This window comes from Trichomycterus rosablanca, chromosome 12, assembly GCF_030014385.1.
Source record: "Trichomycterus rosablanca isolate fTriRos1 chromosome 12, fTriRos1.hap1, whole genome shotgun sequence".
NCBI classification, from domain to species: Eukaryota; Metazoa; Chordata; class Actinopteri; order Siluriformes; family Trichomycteridae; genus Trichomycterus; species Trichomycterus rosablanca.
The window spans coordinates 16,553,381-16,578,301 of NC_085999.1; the positions used below are offsets into that span (position 1 = coordinate 16,553,381).

At 39.2% G+C, this 24,921-nt stretch overlaps 1 protein-coding gene across 1 annotated transcript in view; it reads left to right on the forward strand.

Annotated features, from left to right (window-relative positions):
* clasp1a (cytoplasmic linker associated protein 1a) overlaps positions 1-24,921 on the forward strand; it is a 97,476-nt gene that overhangs the window by 4,782 nt on the left and 67,773 nt on the right. Inside the window, exons 3-8 of the mRNA XM_063005986.1 lie at positions 15,946-16,024; positions 17,812-17,915; positions 18,606-18,697; positions 19,178-19,253; positions 21,401-21,498; positions 23,472-23,542. Coding sequence (XP_062862056.1) covers positions 15,946-16,024; positions 17,812-17,915; positions 18,606-18,697; positions 19,178-19,253; positions 21,401-21,498; positions 23,472-23,542 — 520 coding nt within the window. The remainder of the gene's footprint in view (positions 1-15,945; positions 16,025-17,811; positions 17,916-18,605; positions 18,698-19,177; positions 19,254-21,400; positions 21,499-23,471; positions 23,543-24,921) is intronic.

The window sequence follows — 24,921 nt, forward strand, 5'->3', positions numbered from 1 at the left end:
AAAAAACTGGTGCGTGTACAAAAGGCTTTGTACCTAAGAAAAGCCACTCTACTGGGCAAATTAGTTCACTGGGTAACCAAACCCATGCCCAAGCCCATGATTTGCTTGCTTAAAAAACAATTAACAGGCTTTAAAAATAGGCTTAATGTTTTATAGCTGTTTACTGCAGTAATACAGACTGGTTAAAAATTAGAGTAGAAATAGAAGGGTTGCATATAGGAAGGACTGCTCATGTAAGATTAAATAGTAAAAAAAAGTAATCACCCATAATGACAAAGTACAGACCTGTTTTGTAGGAGTTTTTAAATGAATTAAAAATCAAAAACTGGAATCTCTTCCTTAAAATCCTATTTAAATCCTTAATTCAACGCTTGTAGAATTCTCTTTGGCAGCAATTACAACTGCAAGTGTTTTTGGACATGTGACAAGTTTTGCATACCTAAATTTGGGCAGTTTATCCCCTTCTTTATTGCTGATCTTCTCAGGCTTTGTCTTATTGAATTGTGAGCATCAGTGAACTACTTCAGGCCTCTTCACAGCCGTTTGGAAGAATTTAAGTCTGGGCTTTGTCTGGTCAATGCAAAGCCATTCAAATACCTGCTCTGGAACCACTCCCAAAATTGTTTAGGCTCTATAATGTTGTTCACTTTTGTGCTGAAAGGCTTTCCGTCACCTCCCATTTGCATGTGCTCTGGAGGAGGTTTTCTTCAAGTGTGTTTCTGTATTTGGCTGCAGTCATCCATCTCCTCGTGTTTCCTCAAGGTGTCTGAGTACTTTTATATTGAGTTTATATAAGAGATTTTATTTTTTGATTAAAAAAAAAAGTCAAGTCAAAGTGTTACTTTAAGAATTTGTCAAAATAGCAGTTCTGAGGTCAGCCAGTGATGTTAGATTTGCAATGGATGTTCTTATTCATTGAAATTCAGTTAGATGTTTACTGTAACTTAGGATACTGAAGATCCTCTGCACCAAGTTCATTAAACAATGTCTTTATGGACCTTGCTTTGTTCATTGACCCACAGTCATGCTGTTCTGTAGGAACAAACAACACTTGCTTTGAATAGAAAGTGCATTGTGTACTGGGTTTGGTTCTTTTTCAGGAACATTTGGATATATTCTCCAGTGCAAACAGCTTTGTAGAATCAGATTAGATTGTGAAATTGTGTAAGACTTTCTCTGTATAAGATTGTGTAGGACTTTCTCTGTCTTTTCTGACACTAATAGCAACAGGGAAGTTATAGGCAGGGCAGTGTATCTGCTTTGCCATGCAGCTGTTTTGGCTTTTGGCTGCTATTCATAAGGGGCAGCTAGGCCTGGGTAATATGACTAGATAAACAATCTGATGATGGAAATGTGTCTACAGGTAGAGAATTGGCTTTGTTTATACTGCTGTATAGATGTGTCATTAGAGCTTTGCTGTAAACCATCCCAAATCTTTGTTGCTCATCTTGCATCAACTGGACACTTTTGTTTTACATAATGTCCATGTGATGTACAAGGAATAAAAAAAATTACACTTTATTTATTGAGGTGCTAAGAGTTCTAGCACCAGTGCTAGTTTAGAGATGAGTGCAAAAACATATACGTATATAGTCAGTGATAGCTCTGCATGCAGAAGCACCTTTTTCATAGATCATATTGGAATGGACAGAAGAACTATCGTCATTTGTTTTTTTACATTAGTCATTGAAGGCTACAACAGCAAAAGGCCACATCACAGCAGTATCTTAGTACTGCTACTGACATTGTGCATGCCTTTATGACCACATCTTATTTACCATGATCGTGACAGTAAGCTCAGAACACTCCTGTTGCCCTGCCAGTCACCAGATCTGACCAGATCTGTCCTCCTTAGTTTAAATCTGGTGTTTCTAATAAATGGTGGGAAATGTGGCATGAGTTATGTTAATTTGTCAGAAATCTAAAAGAAAGTAGTTCTTTTAAGAAACATGCTTTGCCAAAACGGAATCATTTGTATCCAAACCATAGTTAGTAAAATGAAAATTGACCACACAACTGAAAGACATATACATGAATCTTTATTTACTGAGTAACAGAGATACAGATACAGAATGTCCTCAGTACACACATGGTGAATTTTAAAAGTACACACCCCTGTTATAATGCCAGGGTGTACTTGTTCCAATCTGTACAAAGCATAATGCTGCCACCGTCATGCTTTAATGTGGGTTTGGTGATGTGCAGTGAGTGTTTTTGTGCCAAATACACCTTTTGGATTAACGCAAAAAAAATCTACCTTGGTCTCACCAGACTGTAACACATTTCTAGATATATAGCATTAATATCTTGTTTCCACATACTTTTGACAGACTTGATGTAGGGGCTTGGATGTTTTTCTTGCTACCCTACCCCACCGCCCATACATATAAAGAATATGGAAGATTGTCATATGTACTGTAGTACACAACCAGTACTTTCTGCAGTACTTGTAATTCCAGTAATTCTTGCAGCCCCTTCTATAAAAGTGCTTTTAAAATAACCATTGAATGTACATACCAGATAGGTGTACCTAAAAAGGTTAACACATTACTAAAGGTTTTTTTTGCTAGACTGGCATCTACTTTTTCTACTGCTCATATGACGTGTTAAATCCAGGTCAAGCTGAACTTGTGCTGTGCTAAAGCAAACATGTCACTTTTGTTTTAGGCACAGCTTAAGGAGTTGACATCTGACTTTGGGTTTGGATGGGTTTGGAGGAAATGTATTCTTTATGTCAAATAACTGTTTAGAGAATAAATGGATGTTTATTTATTTATTGATATGAAAAGATTTATCACGAATGCAGCTCACCAGCAAATTTATGTGGTGTTAAAATTGTCTTAATAGTGGTTATTAGTCACGCTCTACATGTTCCTAATAATTGGTTTAATTAAATTGTAGGTGTTCCAAAAGACCTGTTGAGGAGGAAAACATTGCTCCAGTTGTTTTGCAACTGTGCTATTTAGGGATCTCATTACTGGTTTTTATTCCAGTATGTCTGTGGTCATTAACAATAATGGCATTTAACCATGTTTGTTTAGGCACGCCACCAAATTCTATTGGTCATAAGTCAGTTTCCATTATGTGTAATTTTAGACGACTGCGTTGATTTTACAATTGTAAACTGGAGGTTCATTTTAAATGGCTTCATCAGTTGAATCAAAATCCTGGGTTATTTCTTCTAGCTGATGATTTTTGTGTAACAAGGAAATAAAACATTGGTATAGTTCTTTGTGTTTGATAAGTTTTATAGATGTCTTCATTTCTCCTCATTATTCTTAATTCTTTTTAATTGCCTTGACGTGTTCATGTTTAATCTTAAACTTTTAGGCATTTAGTGTGGCACAAACTTGATAGGCAAGACAGTTAAATTGTTGTTTGCTATTTTGTTTATGACATGTCACCTGAGGTTTTAGAGGCCTAGTTTAAAATAATTTTATTTATTTATTCTTCTTAAAACATTTCATAGAATTTTACACAATTTGAAGGTCACTGTTACTATATACATTAAAGAGAATGGGTTTTTTTTTTATTTTTATTTCATTGTGTTTTTTGGGGGGGGATGCTTAATTTTTGTGTTTTAATGTTTTTAAAAATCTCTCTATTCCTTTAAAAATGATCGTGGATGTTTGTTACAATAGGCTTTAAGCAAGTTTGTTTGTTAGGATTTTAACGTCATGTTTTTTACACTTTTTGGTTACATTCATGACAGGAACGGGAGTGTATCTTCACACAAGGTTCATCAGTTCACAAGGTTATATCGAACACAGTCATGGACAATTTTGTATTTCCAATTTACCTCTCTTGCATGTTTTTGGACTGTGGGAGGAAACCGGAGCACCCGGAGTAAACCCACGCAGACACGGGGAGAACATGCAAACTCCACACAGAAAGGACCTGGATTGCCCCACCTGGGGATCGAACCCAGGACCTTCTTGCTGTGAGGCGACAGTGCTACCCACTTAGCCACCGTGCCGCCCCTTTAAGCAAGTAAAATTGTTTAAAAGTGGGTCTTGCATTAATCGTATTTCATGCTTATATTTAAAAATAAATCCCAATTACACACATTTTATACCTTGTGGTGCTGTAGCTATGTTTAAAAGATTTCTATGTTGTTTATTAGGCATACAAATATTGCCCATTTTTGTTAACTGATAGCATACCTTCTTTAGTCCACTGTTGACCGATAACCAACAAGCTTTCAGCATCCTATTAAAATCTGAAACACATCCCTAAGCTTCATATCAACAGGTCTTCATGCTTTACTGACTGAAAAACAGTGTAATGTAGTGAAAGTGACAGTGAAGTTAGCAGTAACGTGACTTGTTGAATATGTTTATCATTCTGATCAAAGATTTTAATCCAAGTCAGTAGAAAACAGTTACCACTGGCTAAACAACATGCTTATTATAATGAATAGAGATGCACTCAGTATACACTGATTAGCCATAACATTAAAACCACCTCCTTGTTTCTACTCTCACTGTCCATTTTATCAGCCCCACTTCACTCTGTAGTTCTACAATTACTGACTGTAGTCCATCTGTTTCTCTGCATACTTTTTTAGCCATCAGCGCTGCTGTGTCTTATCCATTCATACCAGCACAACACACACTAACACACCACCACCATGTCGGTGTCACTGCAGTGCTGAGAATGATCCACCACCTAAATAATACCTGCTCTGTAGTGGTCCTGTGGGGGTCCTGACCATTGAATAACAGCATGAAAGGGGGCTAACAAAACATGCAGAGAAATAGATGGACTACAGTCAGTAATTGTAGAACTAGTCAGTAATAAGTAGATACTTATAAGATGCTAAGTAGAGTTTCACCTTCATACTGGAGTATGATGCAGAATATCCACATCATTTTTGTAAAAAAAAAAAAAAAGGTCAAAGATTACCATGCAGTCTCTGTTCGTGGTTTAAATGTGTAATCGTTCCATCATTCATTATTTAAATAATATACATGCACTATACGGTTTTCTTGTTTAGGCTGAGAATTTTGCTGTAATCTTACACATTTGCATTATGCCAAGTTCACACTACACGACTTTCCAAGTCGTCAGGTCGCTGTACAGTTTACACTACACAACTGGATCTCTTGTAATCTGGAGCCTTTCAAGTCGGTGTGTATTTCACACTACACGACTGATCGGCGATAGGGGGTTTCACACTACACCATCTATCACCAACTGGAATCGCAGGCGAGCTTCTCTGGTCTCGCAAACTACGTTTTGTCACGAAAACAAACGCGAGAAGTGACGAGGGGTTTAATGATACCACGTCCGAAAATGCACGTCAACTAGTAGCTAGCGATTTAAAGTTTGTGCTCTGATGTGCAACGTAAAATCAGGGAGAAAAAATAAATGAATGAGTGGATTGTTCTATAGTGAGTTGAAGGCTAATAAATATTTATTGCAGTGCAGCGTTGGTATTATGTTTTGTTGAGAATGATAAGGTCAGAAATACTGTAAAACATGTGTGCACCGATGTATTCTGATATAAACTATATTATGCCTCGTCCCACCTTTTTACAACTCCTCCCCTGCGTTTTCCCTCACACCGTATCTTGCGTTCTCACTGGCTGTTCGTCATAGAACTCATTGCCAGTCGGCCGACTCATATCCAGATATTTGACAAGCTAGAGATATTTCTTCAGTCGGCGAGCCGCTCGGATCGAGTTGTTGGGTAGTTCACACATAACGATTGAGAGTCGAGTTTCGATCGCCAAGTGATTGCAGAGTTGCTCCCGAGCCGGCAAATCTAGCGCCAACCAGTTGGCGAGCGAAAATCACATGACTGACATTGTCGATTATTGGTTAAACGGTAAATAATGAACAAATTAATTGTAAACCGATGACAATAAACGGTCTGGTCTATAAGTAAGACTGTTTATCTTTGTCTCTTCACAGATACATTCTTCTTCGCACTTCTGCATTCTTTATTGCCATTGTGCTTTGTAAATGCTTCCTGTTATTTAAAGGCTGCTAATCAAATCTATGGCTCTTATTAGTTATTTGAAAGGCCTACAGAGCTTAACCTTAAACCTCTTTGTTCTCAAACAATGTGTTTGAATAGTTTGAATTATTTTTATAGCACCATATAAATACACTGAGTGTATACACTTACAGTGTTAATTACAGTGTTGATTACAGATTGACTGTGGTGGCAACCTCTTGAGATTCTTTCAACATGTCCTGAAAATAAATAACAAATGCTTATTCTGGGGCATCACTTAAAGCGAAGATGTATATCTGCTTTTACCTAAATGATACTTTAAAAATAGGACAAACATCATTTTCACAGTCTATAATACAATCCTCCTCGTATAATACTTATCCACTTTCAATTGAAAGAAAACTGCCAGATGTGCAAGCAGGATTTAGAAAAGGCAGAAGAACGATATATCATTGCAGATGTACACTGGACCACACGATGCCCTCAGGAAGATGGACATACTAAAGCATATTATCCTTCTAATAAGAAAGCTCTGCACTGATTCTTTTTAGAACTGATTGGGAAGTCGCAGTCATGACAGAAAATGTTCACACATACTGGTTCCACATTGGCAAAGGAGTTAGACAAGATTGCATTTAGTCACCGCTCCTGTTTAACCTGTACACCAAGTACATAATGAGAGGAGTAGGACTGGAGGAGGATGACCGACTGAACGAAACATTAATAACCTTCAATATGCAGATGATAACACTCCGCCCTTCTTGTAGGAAAAGTTAAAGGGCAGTGTGAAAAAAATAGGACTTAAGCAAAATATGAAGAAAACAATAGTCGTGCCAAAAGGAATGACCTCAAACTTTACCATTGACGGCAAAGATGTCAGTGATGACCAGCTTTTGCCTACTTGGATCAATTATTAACAGCAAACGATCCAGCAATTAGAAAATATGAACCAGACTGGCACTTGGCAGAACCAAAGTGAAGTTAAAATGGAAAACATTTGCCTCTCCAAACAAAGATCAGAATTGTCCAGACTATAGTCTTCTCTGTGATTTATTATGAATGTGAACGCTGGAAAATAAATGAATTTTGGCGCTGGGCGAAGACTTTTGAGAGTACCTTGGACAGCAAAAAAGCAATTGGATCCTTGATTAAATCAACCCGAACCTCTTACTGAAAACCCGGATTACCAAATTCTCTTATCTTGGACCCATTATGAGAAAAAAACAATTAATTGGAGAAGACAATTATGCATTGGAGAGTTGTAGGTGCAGGAAAAGAGGACAGCCTGGATTCCATTAGAGGAGCAATAAACAAGCTGTTAAAAAGCCTAAAGACTCAATCAGAGGACACTGTGTTCCATGTGGTTGTCAGGACTTGGGATTAACTGAATGACACTTAATATTCCCACTACTAGTACAACTATTACTAGTACTACTATTGCTAATAATCATATTAATATGTACACCGACCAGGCTTAACATTATTAGCACTGACAGGTGAAGTGAATAACACTGATTATCTCTTCATCACGGCACCTGTTAGTGGGTGGGATATATTAGGCAGCAAGTGAACATTTAATCTTCAAAGTTGATGTGTTAGAAGCAGGAAAATGGGCGAGCGTAAGGATTTGAGTGAGTTTGACGAGGGCCAAATTGTGATGGCAACTGGGTCAGAGAATCTCTAAAACTGCAGCTCTTGTGGGATGTTCCCGGTCTGCAGTGGTCAGTATCTATCAAAAGTGGTCCAGTGGTAAACAGGCAACAGGGTAATTTACATCATGTGGATGGCCGGGTGCGGACACGTTGCTTACCTGCAGAACACATGGCACTATTGGAAGAAGGCAAGCCGGCGGAGGCAGTGTGATGCTTTGGGCAATGTTCTGCTGGGAAACCTTGGGTCCTGCCATCCATGTGGATGATACATGCAGCACGTTTATTACGCCAATATTGGCTCAACACATCTAACGTGTCAGTGTTTACTTTGTCACCTTATGTAGCGTTAACTGTTTCCAGGAATTTCAAGTCGAATATGCATTTATACGACTTATATAAACCAGTTACTGTGCAGAAATCAAGATACCTTCATTGATTTGCTCATAATCTAAGTAAGGCCAACTGGGAACCAGTGTAAATGTAAAATAATTTGACATCACCCTGTGCCCTGGTTACTGTCAGTGTGAAGGTTAACATGTTCTACTTGCGTTCTGGTTTCCGTCTGCCAGACGGTGTATTTGGTAGCTTTAAATGTAATTGCATTTAATTTTCTTTGATGCTTTGATGGTCTGTCCATGCTGGATTTACTCTCAGGCTTTCTGTTTAAATCAAACATCAGCTGTTGTAAATGGATTTAATTCACTTTTTTAAACCTTGTCGGTTATCGATTTACTGGTCAATCACTGACATCCGTAGTAGCTACATTTAATAGCTCTCATAGAGTGTGATGGTATTTAAACAACATAATGATGCATCTGATTCCTGTGGGCGCATTAGTAGTTTCAACCTCACAGTTGATCTGGCTGCTCTAACCTTTTATATCGCTTCTGGGTTGCTCAGCACGAGAGTGAAGTTTTCTCCCTAGAGCTTGATAAGTAGAGACACATCAGACAGCCTGCAAGTACAAACAGTCAATACATTGGCACTGTACGCTTTTACAATGACGTTTCTATCCAAGCAAGACTTACATCTTTCGTCCAGCAATTCAAACTGAAATTATTGTAAAATCAATGAATTGAGATTCATCTAAGAATCTCTGCTTGAACCCTCCCATACCAGTTTCAGATGTGTATGTGGCTAATCTCTGTGCTTGTAATAATCAACTTTCAATTTAACAAGCAACCCCCCCTTCTCCCACTTTAGCGCATCCAATTTCTACCCGACAATCATCCTCTCACTAATGCTGGTCCCTGCTCCCGATTGGGGAGGACGAGGCTGCTCCACGCCCCCTCCGACACGTGCGCAGCAATCGAACATCTTATCACCTACACTTGACGAGCGCAGTGCAGTACAGCGCTGTGTACGGAGAGCCACACCCTCTACCGCACTCCTTTCCCATCTCCGTGCAGGCGCCACCAACCAGCCAGCAAAGGTCGTAGTCACACTAGTCTGAGAGAGAGTCCCCATCAGCTAATCCTGCCCCTATCTGAACAGCAGGTCAATCGTTGTTCACGTGGTCGCTCAGCCTCAGCCGGCAGGCAGATACGATGTATTCGAGATCTCAGCTCTGGTGAACAGCGTGTGTTTTTACCGCTGCGCCACCTGAGCGGCTTGTGTGATGGTATTTAAACAATATAATGATGCATCTGATTCCTGTGGGAGCATTAGTAGTTTCAACCTCACAGTTGATCTGGCTGCTCTAACCTTTTATATCGCTTCTGGGTTGCTCAGCACGAGAGTGAAGTTTTCTCCCTAGAGCTTGATAAGTAGAGACACATCAGACAGCCTGCAAGTACAAACAGTCAATGCATTGGCACTGTACGCTTTTACAATGACGTTTCTATCCAAGCAACCCTTACATCTTTCATCCAGTCATCTAAGAATCTCTGCATGAACCCTCCCATACAAGTGTCAAATGTGTATGTGGCTAATCTCTGTGCTTGTAATATTCAACTTAGTTTAAGCAAAACATCATTCACAGGCCTGTACACACCGTCAGCAGTTTACTTGAATTTGAGACTGAAAATTGCATCTGCATTGAAGCTTGTAATATTATTTAGAAGCACTGGTGCAAGTAACTTCTAACACCTGATTAAACCTGATTAAAAAATTCAGATTAAAATCCCTCAGTTATTTTTAATGTGATTGGCTAATCTTTCCAAAACAAACCAAGAAAGCAAGGAAAAATTAAGTGATTATGTCTCACTATATATTATTAGACCTTTTCCTTCTTTCATCTGCCCCCAAATTGCCGCAGTGGATCATTCTGGTCGCATACCTGGTTTGGCACAGTTTTACCCTGGATTTAGTATCTTTTGCCTCACAAAAAGTCTTATGCCATCTGAATGATCTGTAGATAAGAATTTACAAAATTTGTCATAGTGATTATTCTTCTATTAGCTATTTGAAAGTTTTCGTTATTCTACCAGATAGAAGTCGAAGTCTGATTGACACCAGTCGGTTTACTTTGTTCTGACTGAGGGACCAAGTTGTTCTCCACTCTCTGATTTATAACCATACACCGATCAGGCATAACATTATGATCACCTTCCTAATATTGTTTTGGTCCCCCTTTTGCTGCCCCATACGCAACAAACTGCGATGCACTGTGTATTCTGACACCTTTCTATCAGAACCATCGTTAACTTCTTCAACAGTTTGGGCTAAAGTAGCTCGTCTGTTGGATCGGACCACGCGGGCCAGCCTTCGCTCCCCTTATGCATCAGTGAGCCTTGATTGCCCATGACCCTGTCACCGGTTTACTACTTTTCCTTTCTTGGACCACTTTTGCTAGATACTGACCACTGCAGACCGGGAACACCCCACAAGAGCTGCAGTTTTGGAGATGTTCTGACCTAGTCGTCTAGCCATCACAATTTGGCCCTTGTCAAACTCGCTCAAATCCTTACGCTTACCCATTTCTCCTGATGCTAACACATCAACTTTGAGGATAAAATGTTCACTTGCTGCCTAATATATCCCACCCACTAACAGGTGCTGTGATAAAGAGATAATCAGTGTTATTTACTTCACCTCTTAGTGGTCATAATGTTATGCCTGGTCGGTGTATATGGTAGTAGTAGCACAAAGTATAAAGTGCTGGACTAGTGATCGTAAGGTTGCTGTTTCAAGTTGCCACTGTTGGCTTCCTGAGCAAGGCTCTTGATCCCCAATTTGCTCGGGTTGTATATAGTTGCTTTGAATAAATGGAAAAAAATGTTACACTTCGTTGAAATGCAACAAACGGTGTAATTTTTTACAAATCCTTTATTGTTGCCTTCCGTCCAAGTTCCTATCCTGCTTGTGTGCACGTCTCGAATAACGTTCACCATGTGTTACAGCTGACTTTGCATTGCTTCAGGATGACTTGTTCTAGGGAAGGGGATCTGTGCTTTATGCTCACTGACACTATAAAACAAATGGCGGTAATTATTAGTCATTCAGTGTAATACAGTAGACTGCATGGATCTGATAATGATAGAGTAGGCTAAACAGACATCTGTTACTGCTCTCTGGCCTTGTCTGAGCCTGTACCTTTCTGCGTCTTTCTGCTCTATGTGCTGCATAAGAATGCAAGTTTTGCATGCCGTGCTCAATTAATTCCTGCTAAACTGCTACAAGTGTGCTGTATAAATAACTAAACAAGTTTATGTAAACTGTTCAGTTCTCTCTTTACACCGCAGCCCTGATTTCTAGAGATGTACCGATCGGGGTTTTTGACGCCGATTTCGATCTCCGATTTCTTTTCAGAGCGATCGGCCGATAGCCGATTCCGATGGGGGGTCAACCTGTGGTTCGCGAGTGCCTGACCAGGGGGTGTGGCGGCATTGCGAGATTTTTTTACTTCTAAAACTAAAGCAATTCATTTTTCACCCACGGGAGACATATCTCATTAGTCTAACTGACCACGCACACACACGCAGGTTAGATGTTATCCAGTTGAGTCTGAAAAAACCTTAAAAATAGGACGAACAGCCGCTCAGGTGGCGCAGCGGTAAAAAGAGACGCGCTGCAACCAGGGCTGGATTCTGAGAACGTGGTATCGAATCCAGCCTTGCTTTACCGGTTCGAAGCTGAGTGGCTATATGAGCAACGATTGGCCGGTTGCTCATATGGGGGGTGGGACAAAGAACCGGATGTGGGTCTCTCTCTGTCAGAATGCGATTGCGTTCTCTGCCGGCTGATTGGAGGCGCTTGCACAGAGATGGGAGAGGGTGCCCTTAGGGTGTGTCTCTCCGCATGCAACGCTGGGTGGCGCCAAACTCGTCAATGTGTGGGTGGCAAAGATGCATCTGGCTGCTGCTCGTGTTTCGGAGGGGATACGGGTTAGCTTCAATCACCTCCGTCAGGGCAGGGTTCGGCATAGACAGAGAGGAAGCACGATGCTAATTGAACAATTGGATGCGCTAAAAGGGGAGAAAAAGGGGTAAAAAAATAAATAAATAAATAAAAAAAATAATAAATAAAATAGGACGAACAGTGAAGATAAACCGGTGACGGAAGCATTCACGTGTGTGTGTCTTTAAGAGAGACGCTCTGTTCACAGTATCGATATAAGTGATTCATGATTCATTTTATGCGAAGCGTAAGTTTCTCTTCTCAGTTATCTCTCCGTGTTTACTGTTATTATTTAATGTCGTGGTTTTAAATTAGAGATGCATGAGTACCGATACTAGTATCGGGTATCGGCCCGATACCGCGCTCATTAACTCGTACTCGTACTCGCAAACGAGGCTCCGATACTAACATCCGATACCTTGTACCTAGTGCACGTTGCTGCGTTAACGCAGGGATTTTCAACCTGTGGGGCGCGAGTGCCTGACGCCTGACCGGGGGGCGTGACATTACGAGATCTTTTCACTTCTAAAACTAAAGCAATTCATTTTCACCCACAGGAGACAGACTGAATTATTCTCACTGACCACGCTCACATGCACGTTTAATGTTATTTAGTTCCGTTTGAGAAAAGAAACCCCTTTAAAATAGAGCTAACAGTGAAGATAACCGGTTAGAAAAGCAGCGACCGCTGTTACACGACGCTTGTGTGTTTAATACTCTGTTTACAGTGTCGATACAAGTGATTCATGAGTCGACTCGTTTTAAGCGCAGCGTAAGTTTCTTTTCTCAGTCAATTCTCAGTGTTTACTGTTATAATGAATGTTGCGGTTGTAAATAAACACCAACTACTACAGAACATTTTGTGTGACTCGCTTACCTTATAAAGCTCAGGCTTAATTATACTGGTTATTACCACAGAGCGGGAGCCGACTCAGAGTCGTTTACGATTTACCGAGGTGAACCACGAATGTACGTGCTGATAGAATCGGCTCAGATGGGATCGGACTGTATTATCTTTTTATGCGTTTATTAATGAACGTTAACGTTAGCTTGTCAGAAGCTTTCTCAATGATGTCTGTGCGGTGTTTTTATTTTTTTATTTTTTTTTTAACAAGTGATGGCAACCGAAGCAACTGTTCCACTGCACTATTTTACTCTAAAAACTACACTATTCCATAATGCTCCAGATTGCATCATTCTAAATAGGTATCGGTATCGGCGAGTACAAAAATACATGTACTTGTACTCGTACTCGGTTGGGAAAAAATGGTATTGATGCATCCCTATTTTAAATAAACACCAGCTTCTACGGAACATTTTGTGTGACTCTCTTACATTAAAAAGCTTAATTAAAAAGCTTAATTAAACTGCTATTACCACCGATCTGTAACCGAGTCAGACTCGTTCTGTCTGTGGAGCTAAAAGTTTTCAGTCAGAGCAGATGATCCTGAACCATGTATGATGCACAACGTTAATGATGTTATTTTAGGTCGTGAAGAGCTTTCACGATGGTTTCTGTACGATGGTTGATGAATGGTGATGTGATGGTTGGTGCTTTGTAGCTCAAAGTCTGGATCAATCCACTGAGCTGTTAAGCTTAACATGGTCTTTATATATCGCACGATCGGATCGGCTACATTTGGGAAATATCGCCGATCGCCGATAGCATATTTTGATTAAAAATCGGCCGATATCGATTTATAGCCGATCGATCGTTCCATCTCTACTGATTTCCCAAGCAAGTCTTTGACTAATTGTGTAGCGTGCTCTCCTCTGATCACAGAATTGAGAATAAGTAAATGACAAATGTAAATAAATCGCAATGCATCATTCGGAAAAACCCAGTAGTAAATTCTAGGTCAAGATTAAAAGATAGATTAGTTGTCACACAGTTGGCTGATATTTATGCCTTGTTTTTAAAAGGTATACATTTGCCAGGTGGTACTACTAAGTTCATTTAGCTGGGTGTGCTTCCTGTATCTCCCATGGTACTCATACAAAGGTTTGGAAACCCCTGGCTTAAAGCCTCAGCCCACCTAAATACTTATACCAGTGGTATACTTATAATACTTGCCAGTGGTATACATCAGTGCAGGCTGCCATCTGCCAATATTGCCACTGTTGGTGAGGTATGAATAAATGTGCTTAATTTCATGGACCTCACCTTTCAAAAATCACAGATTTCACGAATTTTTAAAGAAAAGTGCCACATTTCACAGCTCATCAATTGAATGATAGAATAAATGGAAGCTACAACACACAGCATAGCCTACCTTTACAGTTGAATGTAAACCTAAAGCATCCAGCAACGCCGTGAGGCTCCATCTCAAATACGAGAATACTCGTCTGTGTTTTGATACACCCCCTCTGCGTCTACAGAATTGCTTGAGAGTTTTCCAGCTCAGCTACCTGAGTAGTGTCTTTAGCAGCTTAAGACTTTGACATCTTGGACATTTTGACTTACCGATTGCCAACTGAAATGCTGTAGAATTGCTGGTACTGTCTCAGTGCAAATTAACCAGTAAACATGAGGCACTCGAAGGCTGGCACACTTCGGGTCTGTGAGGCAGATTACACGGCCGCAAATTAGCTAGGGATTCAGGTATGAACCTTGAGAGCAATCAGGTCACCCTTGGTTTGTTTTAGATAAACTCTTGGTAATAGCTTTTAGTTTGTTCTTCAACAGGAATTCAGCCCTTGCTTCTGAACACTGGACACCTGCATGGCTATAAATGACTGAATTAATGATGATTTATCCAATAATAATTTTTTTGTGCAGTAGTTTATTTCTCTCCTGCAGGCTATTTGGTTTTCTATCTGTTGCAGCTTAGCTTTTTTTAGTCTTCCTTTATGCGACCACATCACTATAATTACTGTAATTCCTCTTTGTCTAAGAACAAAGAATCTGGGTGATGCCTTTAACCCCGTCTGTTGAAAGAGCTGTAGTGTGTAGATTCAGGGAATTGCTTTGAGAAGTTTATGTGCATATATGTTTGTAGTAGAAAACAGACCAGCTGACTCTTGTTTGTATTCTGTACACATCCTACTGGACTGCCCAGACCTCAACACCACAAGTCAGAATTGCTGTTTGGAAGGAAATGTTACAAACCTCTTTGAGAAAATACCACCATCTTTTTTCAAATATGGACGTAAATCCCAGAACTGCTCTTTCCAAAGTTCCCTTATAACACAGGATCATAAATGTCTTTAAATAAAGTATTTACCATGAATGAAGCCATAGATGCTGGTTAGCAACAAAATCAAATACTACTTTTCCAAGTGTAAACGTGTGGTGTAATGGTAAAAGCCATGCTGCTGGTATCAGCAGTGTCTGAGTTCCGGGTGTTTAAATCCTGGACTGGGCTGGGCTCACAAATACAGAAGGCGCATGAACTTAGCCATTGAGGGAACCCAGTGCCCCATAGTGGCAGTCCCAAGCATAGATAAATACGAGGGTTGCAGCTGGAAGGTGTATTAAGGTTTAGTAAGATAAAACTCTGCTTATGATCTTATAATAATGACACTAATGTTTTTAGGAACAGCTTTAATATACCGACTGCATCTCTGTTAGTTAGGACTATCATCTATAGTTCTTGTAAATAACTCTTTGATACAGACATGGTGTAAAATGTACATTCTAAATGCGAAACCGGTTTTACCTGTGGTGTTCATGTTTATCTTACTGTTCTACATTACTGCCATGTTTACTGTGCTTCAGTTTTAAATCCATAAAGCATCAAGACTTGTTAATGTGAAACTTTTGATGTATTTTATAGTTTAAGGGAAGATTTATTAACTTCCTTATGTCTAAATGCAAGTAGTTGCTTTGCTCAAGGGCCCAACAGTTGAAACTTGACAGTGCTGAGGCTTAAACCAGCGACTTTACAATCACTAGACCAGTACCGTAACCACTGAGCTTCCACGGCCCTGACTTTATATTTTGTGTAATATACATAATTAAAACATTTTCTTATTTTATTTTATCTTTTGTAGTTGGCTTTGCTGGGAATTGACATTTTGTCTGCCTTAGTCACAAGACTGCAGGACCGCTTTCGGACCCAAGTTGTAACAGGTAAGCCCCCTACCATTATTTTGTCTCTTAATGCAGTCATTTGTCTGTATGGGCAGAAAAATTAATTAATTACATTTGTTGTATTTCCATTTAGTGTTAAACATTGTGCTGGGTGGAATTTTGTGCAACATTTATTGTTCCTGGTATTACAGTTTAGGGGTGTGTTTTTAAGAACGCAAAGAAGACATGGTAAAACAACTGCTGATCCGCTAGCCTTTTAACTTACTGATGCTGTGAAAAAAATGTTCTCTACTGCAAAAAGTGTAATCATGTAGGTGTAGTGAGCTATTCAGTCTTTATTGTATGGTGGTTTTTAGGGCTGGGTATCGCCACTAATTTCCTGGATCGATTCGATTCGATTCACAAGGTCCCGAGTCGATTCAATTTCGATTCAACACAGTTAGGCATATTTGAGTTACATTAACAGGTTTTGTTTAAATATGTAAAGATGTTCAGAGAACGAATGTGATAATTGTACAAAGAACACTCATTATTAAAAATATTTGTGTATTTTGTTTACATAAATAATTAATCCAAAACAGAAATCAGTAACATTCATTTTTTATTATTATTTTATATGTCTGACACACTACAACATTGTAAATGTAATGTAAACATACACCTGGCTGTTGAACAGCTTATGCCAAGTTTACACTACACGACACTCTGATTAACACCTGGTCGCTGTAATGTTCACACTACACGACTGATCGGCGATGGGGGGTTTTACACTACACCATCTATCACCAGGGGGAATCACAGGCGAGCTTCTCTGGTCTCCAAGACTACGTTTTGTCACGAAAACACACGTGAGAAGTGATGAAAGGTTTAATGATACCACGTCCAAACATGCACATCAACAAGTAGCGAGAGATCAAAGTTTGTGCGCTGATGAAATAAATGAATCTGAGTGGATTTGGCAACACGAGCAGCATGGATCGTTCTACAGTGAGTTGGAGGTTAATAAATATTTTGTTTTGTAGAGAACGATCAGGTCAGAAATACTGTAAAACTCGTGTGCTGATGTATTCTGATAGAAACTATATTACCACCTGTACCACCTGTTTACAACCTCTCCCCTGTGTTTCCCCTCGCTGTTTCTCACATTGATTGAGAGCCGAGTTTTGATGGCAGAGCGAACACCGAGTTCCTCCCGAATCCAGCACCGACCCGTCGCCAAGCGAAAATCTGTGCAAAAAGTTGTGTAGTGGTCATAACTTGAGCTTCTGCCGTGCTAAACTGATGTGCAGGTCAGATCTCGTTGCATGAAAAAACAGCGGCTGGTCACGCGAAATTAAAGGGGGTAACAGATTTCCATGTGCACCGTAAAAAGGGGCGTATTTAAAAGATCGATCTCGCGTTTATATGAATCGATATCGGATCGTTCAAATAAAGATCGATTTGAATCGAAAAATCGATTTTATAAACCCACCCATAGTGGTTTTGCCTGAGATCTTGCGATGCATTGGTTTCCTGTTTAGGAAACCGACCCACTGTGACCCAGACCAGGAAAAATGACTTTTTTTTTTTTAATTTTTTTTATACGAAACTAACCTGGATTGGAAGATGTTGGGCTTTATATGTAAATGTGTGAAAAAGAGGCGGCAGGATCAAGAGATGAACCAACCTTAAGAACCAAAATTCCACCCAGTGCCGTTTTCAAGAAGGCTGAATTTAGATTTATGGATTATAGAGATCGCCAGATGTGTAAATACATGTGCTAAATGTAGCCTGTTCTTACTGTTCAAAATATATATTTTTGTGTGTTTGTGTCTGTTTTGACCTAGTTTTACCGAGTTTAATAGATCGGTTAGGCGATGCCAAAGATCAAGTCAGAGACCAGGATCAGGCATTGCTGCTAAAGATCATGGACCAGGCATCTAACCCTCAGGTAACTTCATGCTAAGTGTTAGGAGGGATTTTTGTCCTATATGTGAAAGACATCAGGTCTCACAGAGCACGGTATTGCATGCGGAGAGCCACACACTGCCATCCATGATCATCTGCCTCCTGTACAGGCATCTGCTTTGACCATTTCCTCCCCTCTACAAACACACAGCCAATTATGTGTCTGTGTTGGTGTCCTCCGGTTACTAGCACAGCTGGAACTCGAGATTCAAGTTGTGGTGGACTAGTGCACTAGACCGCTAGACCACTAGACCGCTGCACCACTCGGGCGCCGTTAAGTTAATTTGTGTGTTGGATTTTTAGGTTTTTACAGTGATAATACTGTGGCTGTATTGAAATTTTAATGAGCTGTAGTTATTCCACAGGCGTGAAGAACCCATAATGTGCTAATAAATAAAAACATCTTTATTATTGCTGCTGTAGGCGATGTTGGTGAGGCAACCTTGGTAATAATTTGTGATCATTTGTACCCATGGCACTAATATTTGTTTGCACCATTGGTTGAAATAATGTAGGGCAAAATACCACTGGTATCTATGCAAACCAAGAATATCTAAATTAGGATGTAGGGCTTAGTAATTTAGCAATAGCGCACACTCTCAGAGAAAGATATTAGATTATAAAATTCACAGGCATTTATTGAAAGCTTATTAATGTGTAATTGCTCTTGCAGTATGTCTGGGACAGAATGCTGGGGGGATTTAAACACAAAAACAACAGGACCAGAGAAGGAGTCTGCCTTTGTCTTATTTCAACATTAAATGCGTAAGTGCTTCTTGTTTTACACTGTCATTGTTTTTTTTAATATCTTTTTTATTTTAAAATTATATTTCTTTAAAATAAATCCACAACACGCAGTGTGCAAAAAAGTCAGTAGGTCTGAATACTTTCTCCATCCACTGTGTATCTGTCCACTGACGAGGGAAAAATTATGACCACTTGCATAACATGTTTTTCTGCTCCTGTGTGCTTTGAACCTTTGTCAAATGGACTCAACAAGACCTCTAAAAGTATCCTGTGGTATCAGGTAGCAGAACTGTGATATTTTAAGTGTCCATATACTTATTGTTCTGGACTCTTTGATATCTAAGCTGAGCATACCATTTTACAATCTGTTCCTGCAGATAAAGCTTACCACAGAGCCTAACAAGAACGTTACCAGCAGGTCTTTCAACTTGTGTACGTTGTGAGGTGGATCAGGAATGCATCTGTTGTAAATATTTTCTCGTCTGTCTGTTGTTTCAGATATGGTGCCCAGGGCTTAACACTAAGCAAAATAGTACCTCATATATGTAATCTGTTGGGAGACCCCACAAGCCAGGTATGCATCTTTTTATTGTTTACACATTAGTTTAAGTAAAGTCATTTAAAGGATTGTAGACCTTCCGCTTACACAATGCTTCTTCACAGTTATTTAAAAGATATTCAATGCAGACTCAATTTCCTGTCAAGAAGAATCTGTGATTTGTTATTGCTCTTGAATATTTAACTCATAAAAGTACAAGAAAGATATGTCCAGTGTTTTGTACTGAAGTATATACACATTTAGATTTTGGGCAGTTGTAGCCTAGTGTGAGTACTGGACTAGTAATTGAAAGGTGTGGTTCAAGCCCGACCACTGCCAAGTTGCTACTGTTGGGCCCTTGAGCAAGGCCCTCAACCCTTAATTGCTTAGAAAGTATACTGTCACTGTACTGTAAGTCACTTTGGATAAAAGCTAGGGATGTCCCGATCCGATCTCAAAGATCGGGATCGGGGCCGATCAAGGCATTTTTTAACTGATCGGAATCGGCTTTACTAAACCCGATCTTAATCCCGATCTTCTATGTTACGTCAGCATGTCCGCTGTGTGGAAATACTTTAAATTGAAAAGTAAAACAAGTCCAACAGTGAAGTGTAACGTCTGCAGTGTGAGCGTTTCACGAGGCGGTGGGAGCAGAGCTGCGTTCATGTGTGAGAGTGTGTGTGAGTCAAGGATCACACCGGTTTACAAAACAACGTAGTGATGCACTTGCTTAATAAAGAAATAAATGCACAGTATATTCACACATTGTCGGGAGCAGAACACTTTATTAACTTCTTCTGTTACGGTACCGAATAGCCGACAGTTGAGTCAAGCACGCTATTTCATGTTCTATAAAAGGCCTAAAGGGTCAAAACACACTCACTTCGTGTACAAACGTCCATCAAACCATTGTCACAATACAAGCACTTTAAGAACTGGCTTTCCTTCATAACTTTTTTTCTTATATTCAAGTTAAGCTGCTACACAGATTTCTGTTCATTTTTAGTGTATCACTGCATTAAAAATTTTTTTTCTTTGAATGTGAAGTTTAAAGTAAAACTAATTATCTCACTCATTTTCATTGATTTTGTAAAAATACAAAAACATTAAGCCAATAGCTTGGATGCAGCATTTTCCCCTTCAGTACTGCAGAGCTATTCAGTTGTTAAACATATACATTGGATTAATTTGAATAACTGTAATGTACTTGAAGTGTGCACTGTGTGAACAGTATTATCTAGTTCTTATCTAGACAATATCTAGAAAATACAAGTATCGGTTTGAGAATCGGTATCGGATCGGGATCAAAATTAATAATCGGGATCGGTATCGGGAACAAAAAAACATGATCGGGACATCTCTAATAAAAGCATCTGCTAAATGCTTAAATGTAAATGATGCCCACAGCACAAGGTGTAACCGAGGCATGTTTACCACAGTGAATAATTAAATTTTCTATTATTTATACTTTTTTATGGTTTGCAAACAAGTTTTGACACAAGACAGTCTCTGCTCACCCTTATGTAATTTCTTTCTCATAATGCTCTATACATACATGATACAGATCTGGACTGCAGCCAGGCCAGTCAAGCACAAACATCTATGATGCCATGCTGTTGTAGTGCGTGCAGAATGAGATCTAATTGTGTCTTACTGAAATAAGCATGGACTTAGGAAAAGACATCTTCATGATGGCGGCATACATCTCCCTAAAATCCCAAATATACTTTTGACAGAAGTTGACCTTTGTGCTTTTTGCTAATACCAGTCTGGGTGGCTTGAAGGTCACACATTTTAACAGTGTTTTCTGACCTCATTCGACACTGACTGAGATTTCTCCAGATTGCCTGAATCTTTTTACTATATTATGTTTGGTGCATGGTAAAATACCTAAATTATTTGCGGTCTTGCAGTGAGATGTTTTTTTTTTTTAACTTATTGACAATTCTCTAGCAAAGTTTGTCACAAAGTCTTTGGTGGATCACTAGCCTTTGGTGGATCATACTTAAATATACCCAGTCATAATGCCAGATTTTTCACAGATCACAGATTCTTGTTTTTCTTGCATTTTACATGTCCCAACTTTTCTGGCAATTTGATTTGTAGTCTCTTTTTAAGTGTGTGAGCTTATGTGCTTGTCTGTTTAAGTTCAGTATTTATGTCTTATCCTATGTTTTTGATAGGTGAGGGACAGTGCCATGAATTGCCTTGTTGAGATATATAGACATGTTGGTGAGCGGGTCAGAGTAGACCTCAGCAAAAAAGGACTTCCACAATCAAGGTGAGCTTTGTCTTCACTAAATATACTGTATCTATTATGCTTCTGGGCATCTATTATGCATTTTTGCATGTATTATAACACCACGCCATTCTGTCATGTTGTATTAACTAGTTTCTTACATTATTTTGTACCTGCTGGTTGGCGAGCAGGCACCAACCTGTCAATTCTGTGGTAAACCCCAAACAATCGAACATATTTTATTAGAATGGTCCTACAGTTTCAGTCATCAGAGACTATTTTTACAGGGTTGAGAATATAAAAGAACTGTTTGAGAAGATTTCTCCATCTAAAATTCTTAACTTTTTAGAAAGTTTTTAAACAAATGATCTGAGCATATTTTTTTTACTATTGTTTTTACTATTTATTTTCATGTTTTACTAAATTCTAATAGTAAGATCTAATAAATGTCTATGCCATAAAATAGCCAATGTGTTGCTAATATGGCAATAAACCCAAACAAACATTATTTTGTAATTTTGATAAGAGAAATTACACTTTTTTTGGATATGTTAGTTATTATTAGCTTAGTTGTAATTGTTTGCTGTTAATTCTTTATTAATAGATAATAATAGATAATCAATATTACCCTCACTTAGGTTAAACCTCTGTCTAAATATTGATTAGCAGATGTGTGCATTTGGCAAAATAATATATTAAGGTTCACCTAGCTGTTGTATAAAACTATGTAACATTAGTATTTCACTCTTATTTTCCGGTCTATCTAAATAGCAGGGCAGCACGGTGGCTAAGTAGGTAGCACTGTCGCCTCACGGCAAGTAGGTCCTGGGTTCGATCCCCAGGTGGGGCGGTCTGGGTCCTTTCTGTGTGGGGTTTGCATGTTCTCCCCATGTCTGCGTGGGTTTTCTCTGGGTGCTCCGGTTTCCTCCCACAGTCCAAAGACATGCAAGTGAGGTGAATTGGAGACACTAAATTGTCCAAGACTGTGTTCGATATAATTTTGTGAACTGATGAATCTTGTGTAATGAGTAACTACAGTTTCTGTCATGAGTGTAACCAAAGAGTGTAAAACATGACGTTAAAGCCCTAATAAACAAACAAACCTAAATAGCAATTACTAATCACTGATCACTATGTCAGTCTTCAGAATAAAGCTTTCTACTTTAATAGAGAATCGAACCTAAAACAGATATTTAAACAGCAATTGGACAGAAAATGTACTTGTTTATTTAAATTGATATGAGGTTTTTACTGTGTTCTGAATTTATTAGTGACAAGGGAGTATAACCTGATTGCGGACAAATTTTAATCCAATGCGTCCTAAAATCCAGTCTTGCTAGTGGTATTTTCAACCTTTTTTTCTTTTTTTGTTTTTTCTCTTGAAACACTGCCTAACAGTCTGTGTCAGTCAGTGTTGGATTCTTCTCTTCGTACCATTTTAATCCAGTGCATTCTTACCTTAAAGCAAACCTTCCATTAACCTCCTACAGTCAAGGATTTAGGGCTAGCTTTATGTTTATGGCTCCTCACTCTGATCTGGTAGTATTGTTGTGTAAGGTGGAATCATCTTAAAGCTTAGAGTTCTCATTATTTAGTGCTTAAGGGATTTATTTGCAACTTGTTCAGCCAAGCACCGATTATATCTAGCACTGAGTTTAAAAGAAAGAGGTTTTGCTTATCAGGCTGAAATATCTTTCTTATTCATGCTGTAATCCTAAGATAATTCCTCATTTGCAATGCATTATGAGAGTGCATGTTGATGCGATATACTTGACGGCAGCTTTCAGTTATATGGACACGGCTCAGAGAGTTTTGTTTTCAGTTTCAGAACAGATTTGTGAAAGTACCTGTTTGTTTGACGGTACTCTAATACAGGGTAAAGTTTGATTTAAAGTTTCAGTTTCTTTCTAAAGTTGATGATTGAGATGTGTGCTGGTTTTTGGAAGGAATGTTTTGTGTCTTTTAAAATAAAAAAATGAACTTATTTAAATTGTTCTTGTTTTTTTTTTTTTTAGGTTGAATGTCATATTTAGCAAATTTGATGAAGTCCAAAAATCTGGCAGCATGATTCCCTCCTCTGGCTCAGGTAAGGGTCCCTTTCTGCACATTCTGCATGCTTGACAAGCCGTTCGTAATAGTAACATTTTTAATAATTGGTTTTGACTTAAGTTCAGGTTTAGCCCTGTCAAATGTAACTACCCATTCGAATAACTCTACATAGGACCACCCCCAAAAATTTACATGATACAGTCAGAAATATAATAAATGTTGAGCTAATGGGTTCACATGTTGAATGCAGCAGATATGATCAGGCATAAAGACCTGAGTCACTTTGATAAAGGCCAAAACTTCAAGTCAATCTGTGTTAAAGCAAGGAGTGCTCACAGGCAGCCATAGTAATACCCAGAGATAGTGGTCAGAGGAGGGACAAACCACAAACTGCCAACAGGTTGTTGGGCAGCCAAGGCTATGGCATCTGGTACAGAACAACAGAAGGCTCAAATTTCAGATCATTTTAATACCGGTGACGAGGTGAATATATCACAACGTGTAGTTAGAATAGAAATAGAATAGAATACCTTTATTTGTCATATATACATATATCGATGTAAAGTACACACATTCTTTTTTTGCATATCCCAAATTGTCTGGAAGCTGGGGTCAGAGCAAAGGGTCAGCCCCATTGTACAGCACCACTGGAGCAAACGGGGTTAAGGGCCTAACAGTGGCTGAATGGCAGAGCTAGGATTAACCTTTCGATTGATAGCACAAAGCTCTATTCCCTAGGCTACCACTGTCCCGCTACCAGTGTCCATGCTGACTCCTCTCCACCATCAAAACACCTACAATGGGCATGCATGCATCAGAACTGGACACATCCTGTTTTCTCCAAGATTATGTGAACAGCCAGGCACATATTCATGGGTTAATAATAATCAATAAACAAATTTTAACAAGCATATAAAAAAACTAATGAACTTGTACGTGACAGCCCTCTTGTGAAGGCTTTACATTACACCTTGTAAGTCACAGTGGGACCAGATTGCCACCATTTTCATTAGTTGTGTATATTTTGTTTTGTGTTTTGATGAATTTGATGTGCTGTCTTGGGCGTGGTAAAAATCATGGACAAAATATGGGTCGAAAAGTTAGAAAAACCCTGCCCTAGTGGGTAAAGCTTTGGGCTATCGGTCGGAAGATTGCCCATTCAAATCCAGGCTCTGCTATGCAGCCATGGTCGGGCTCTTGAGCAAGGCCCTTAACCCTGTCTGCTCGAGTGGTGCCGTACAATGACTGACCCTGCGCTCTAACCCGAGCTTCAAAACAAGCTGGCATATGCAGAAAAAAAAAAAGAATTTTATTGTACTGTAGACATGTACTGTATATATATATATGACAAATAAAGGACTTCGTAAAGGACGTGTTTGTATTGTCCTGGAACCAGATACCACAAGGCTCCTTCAT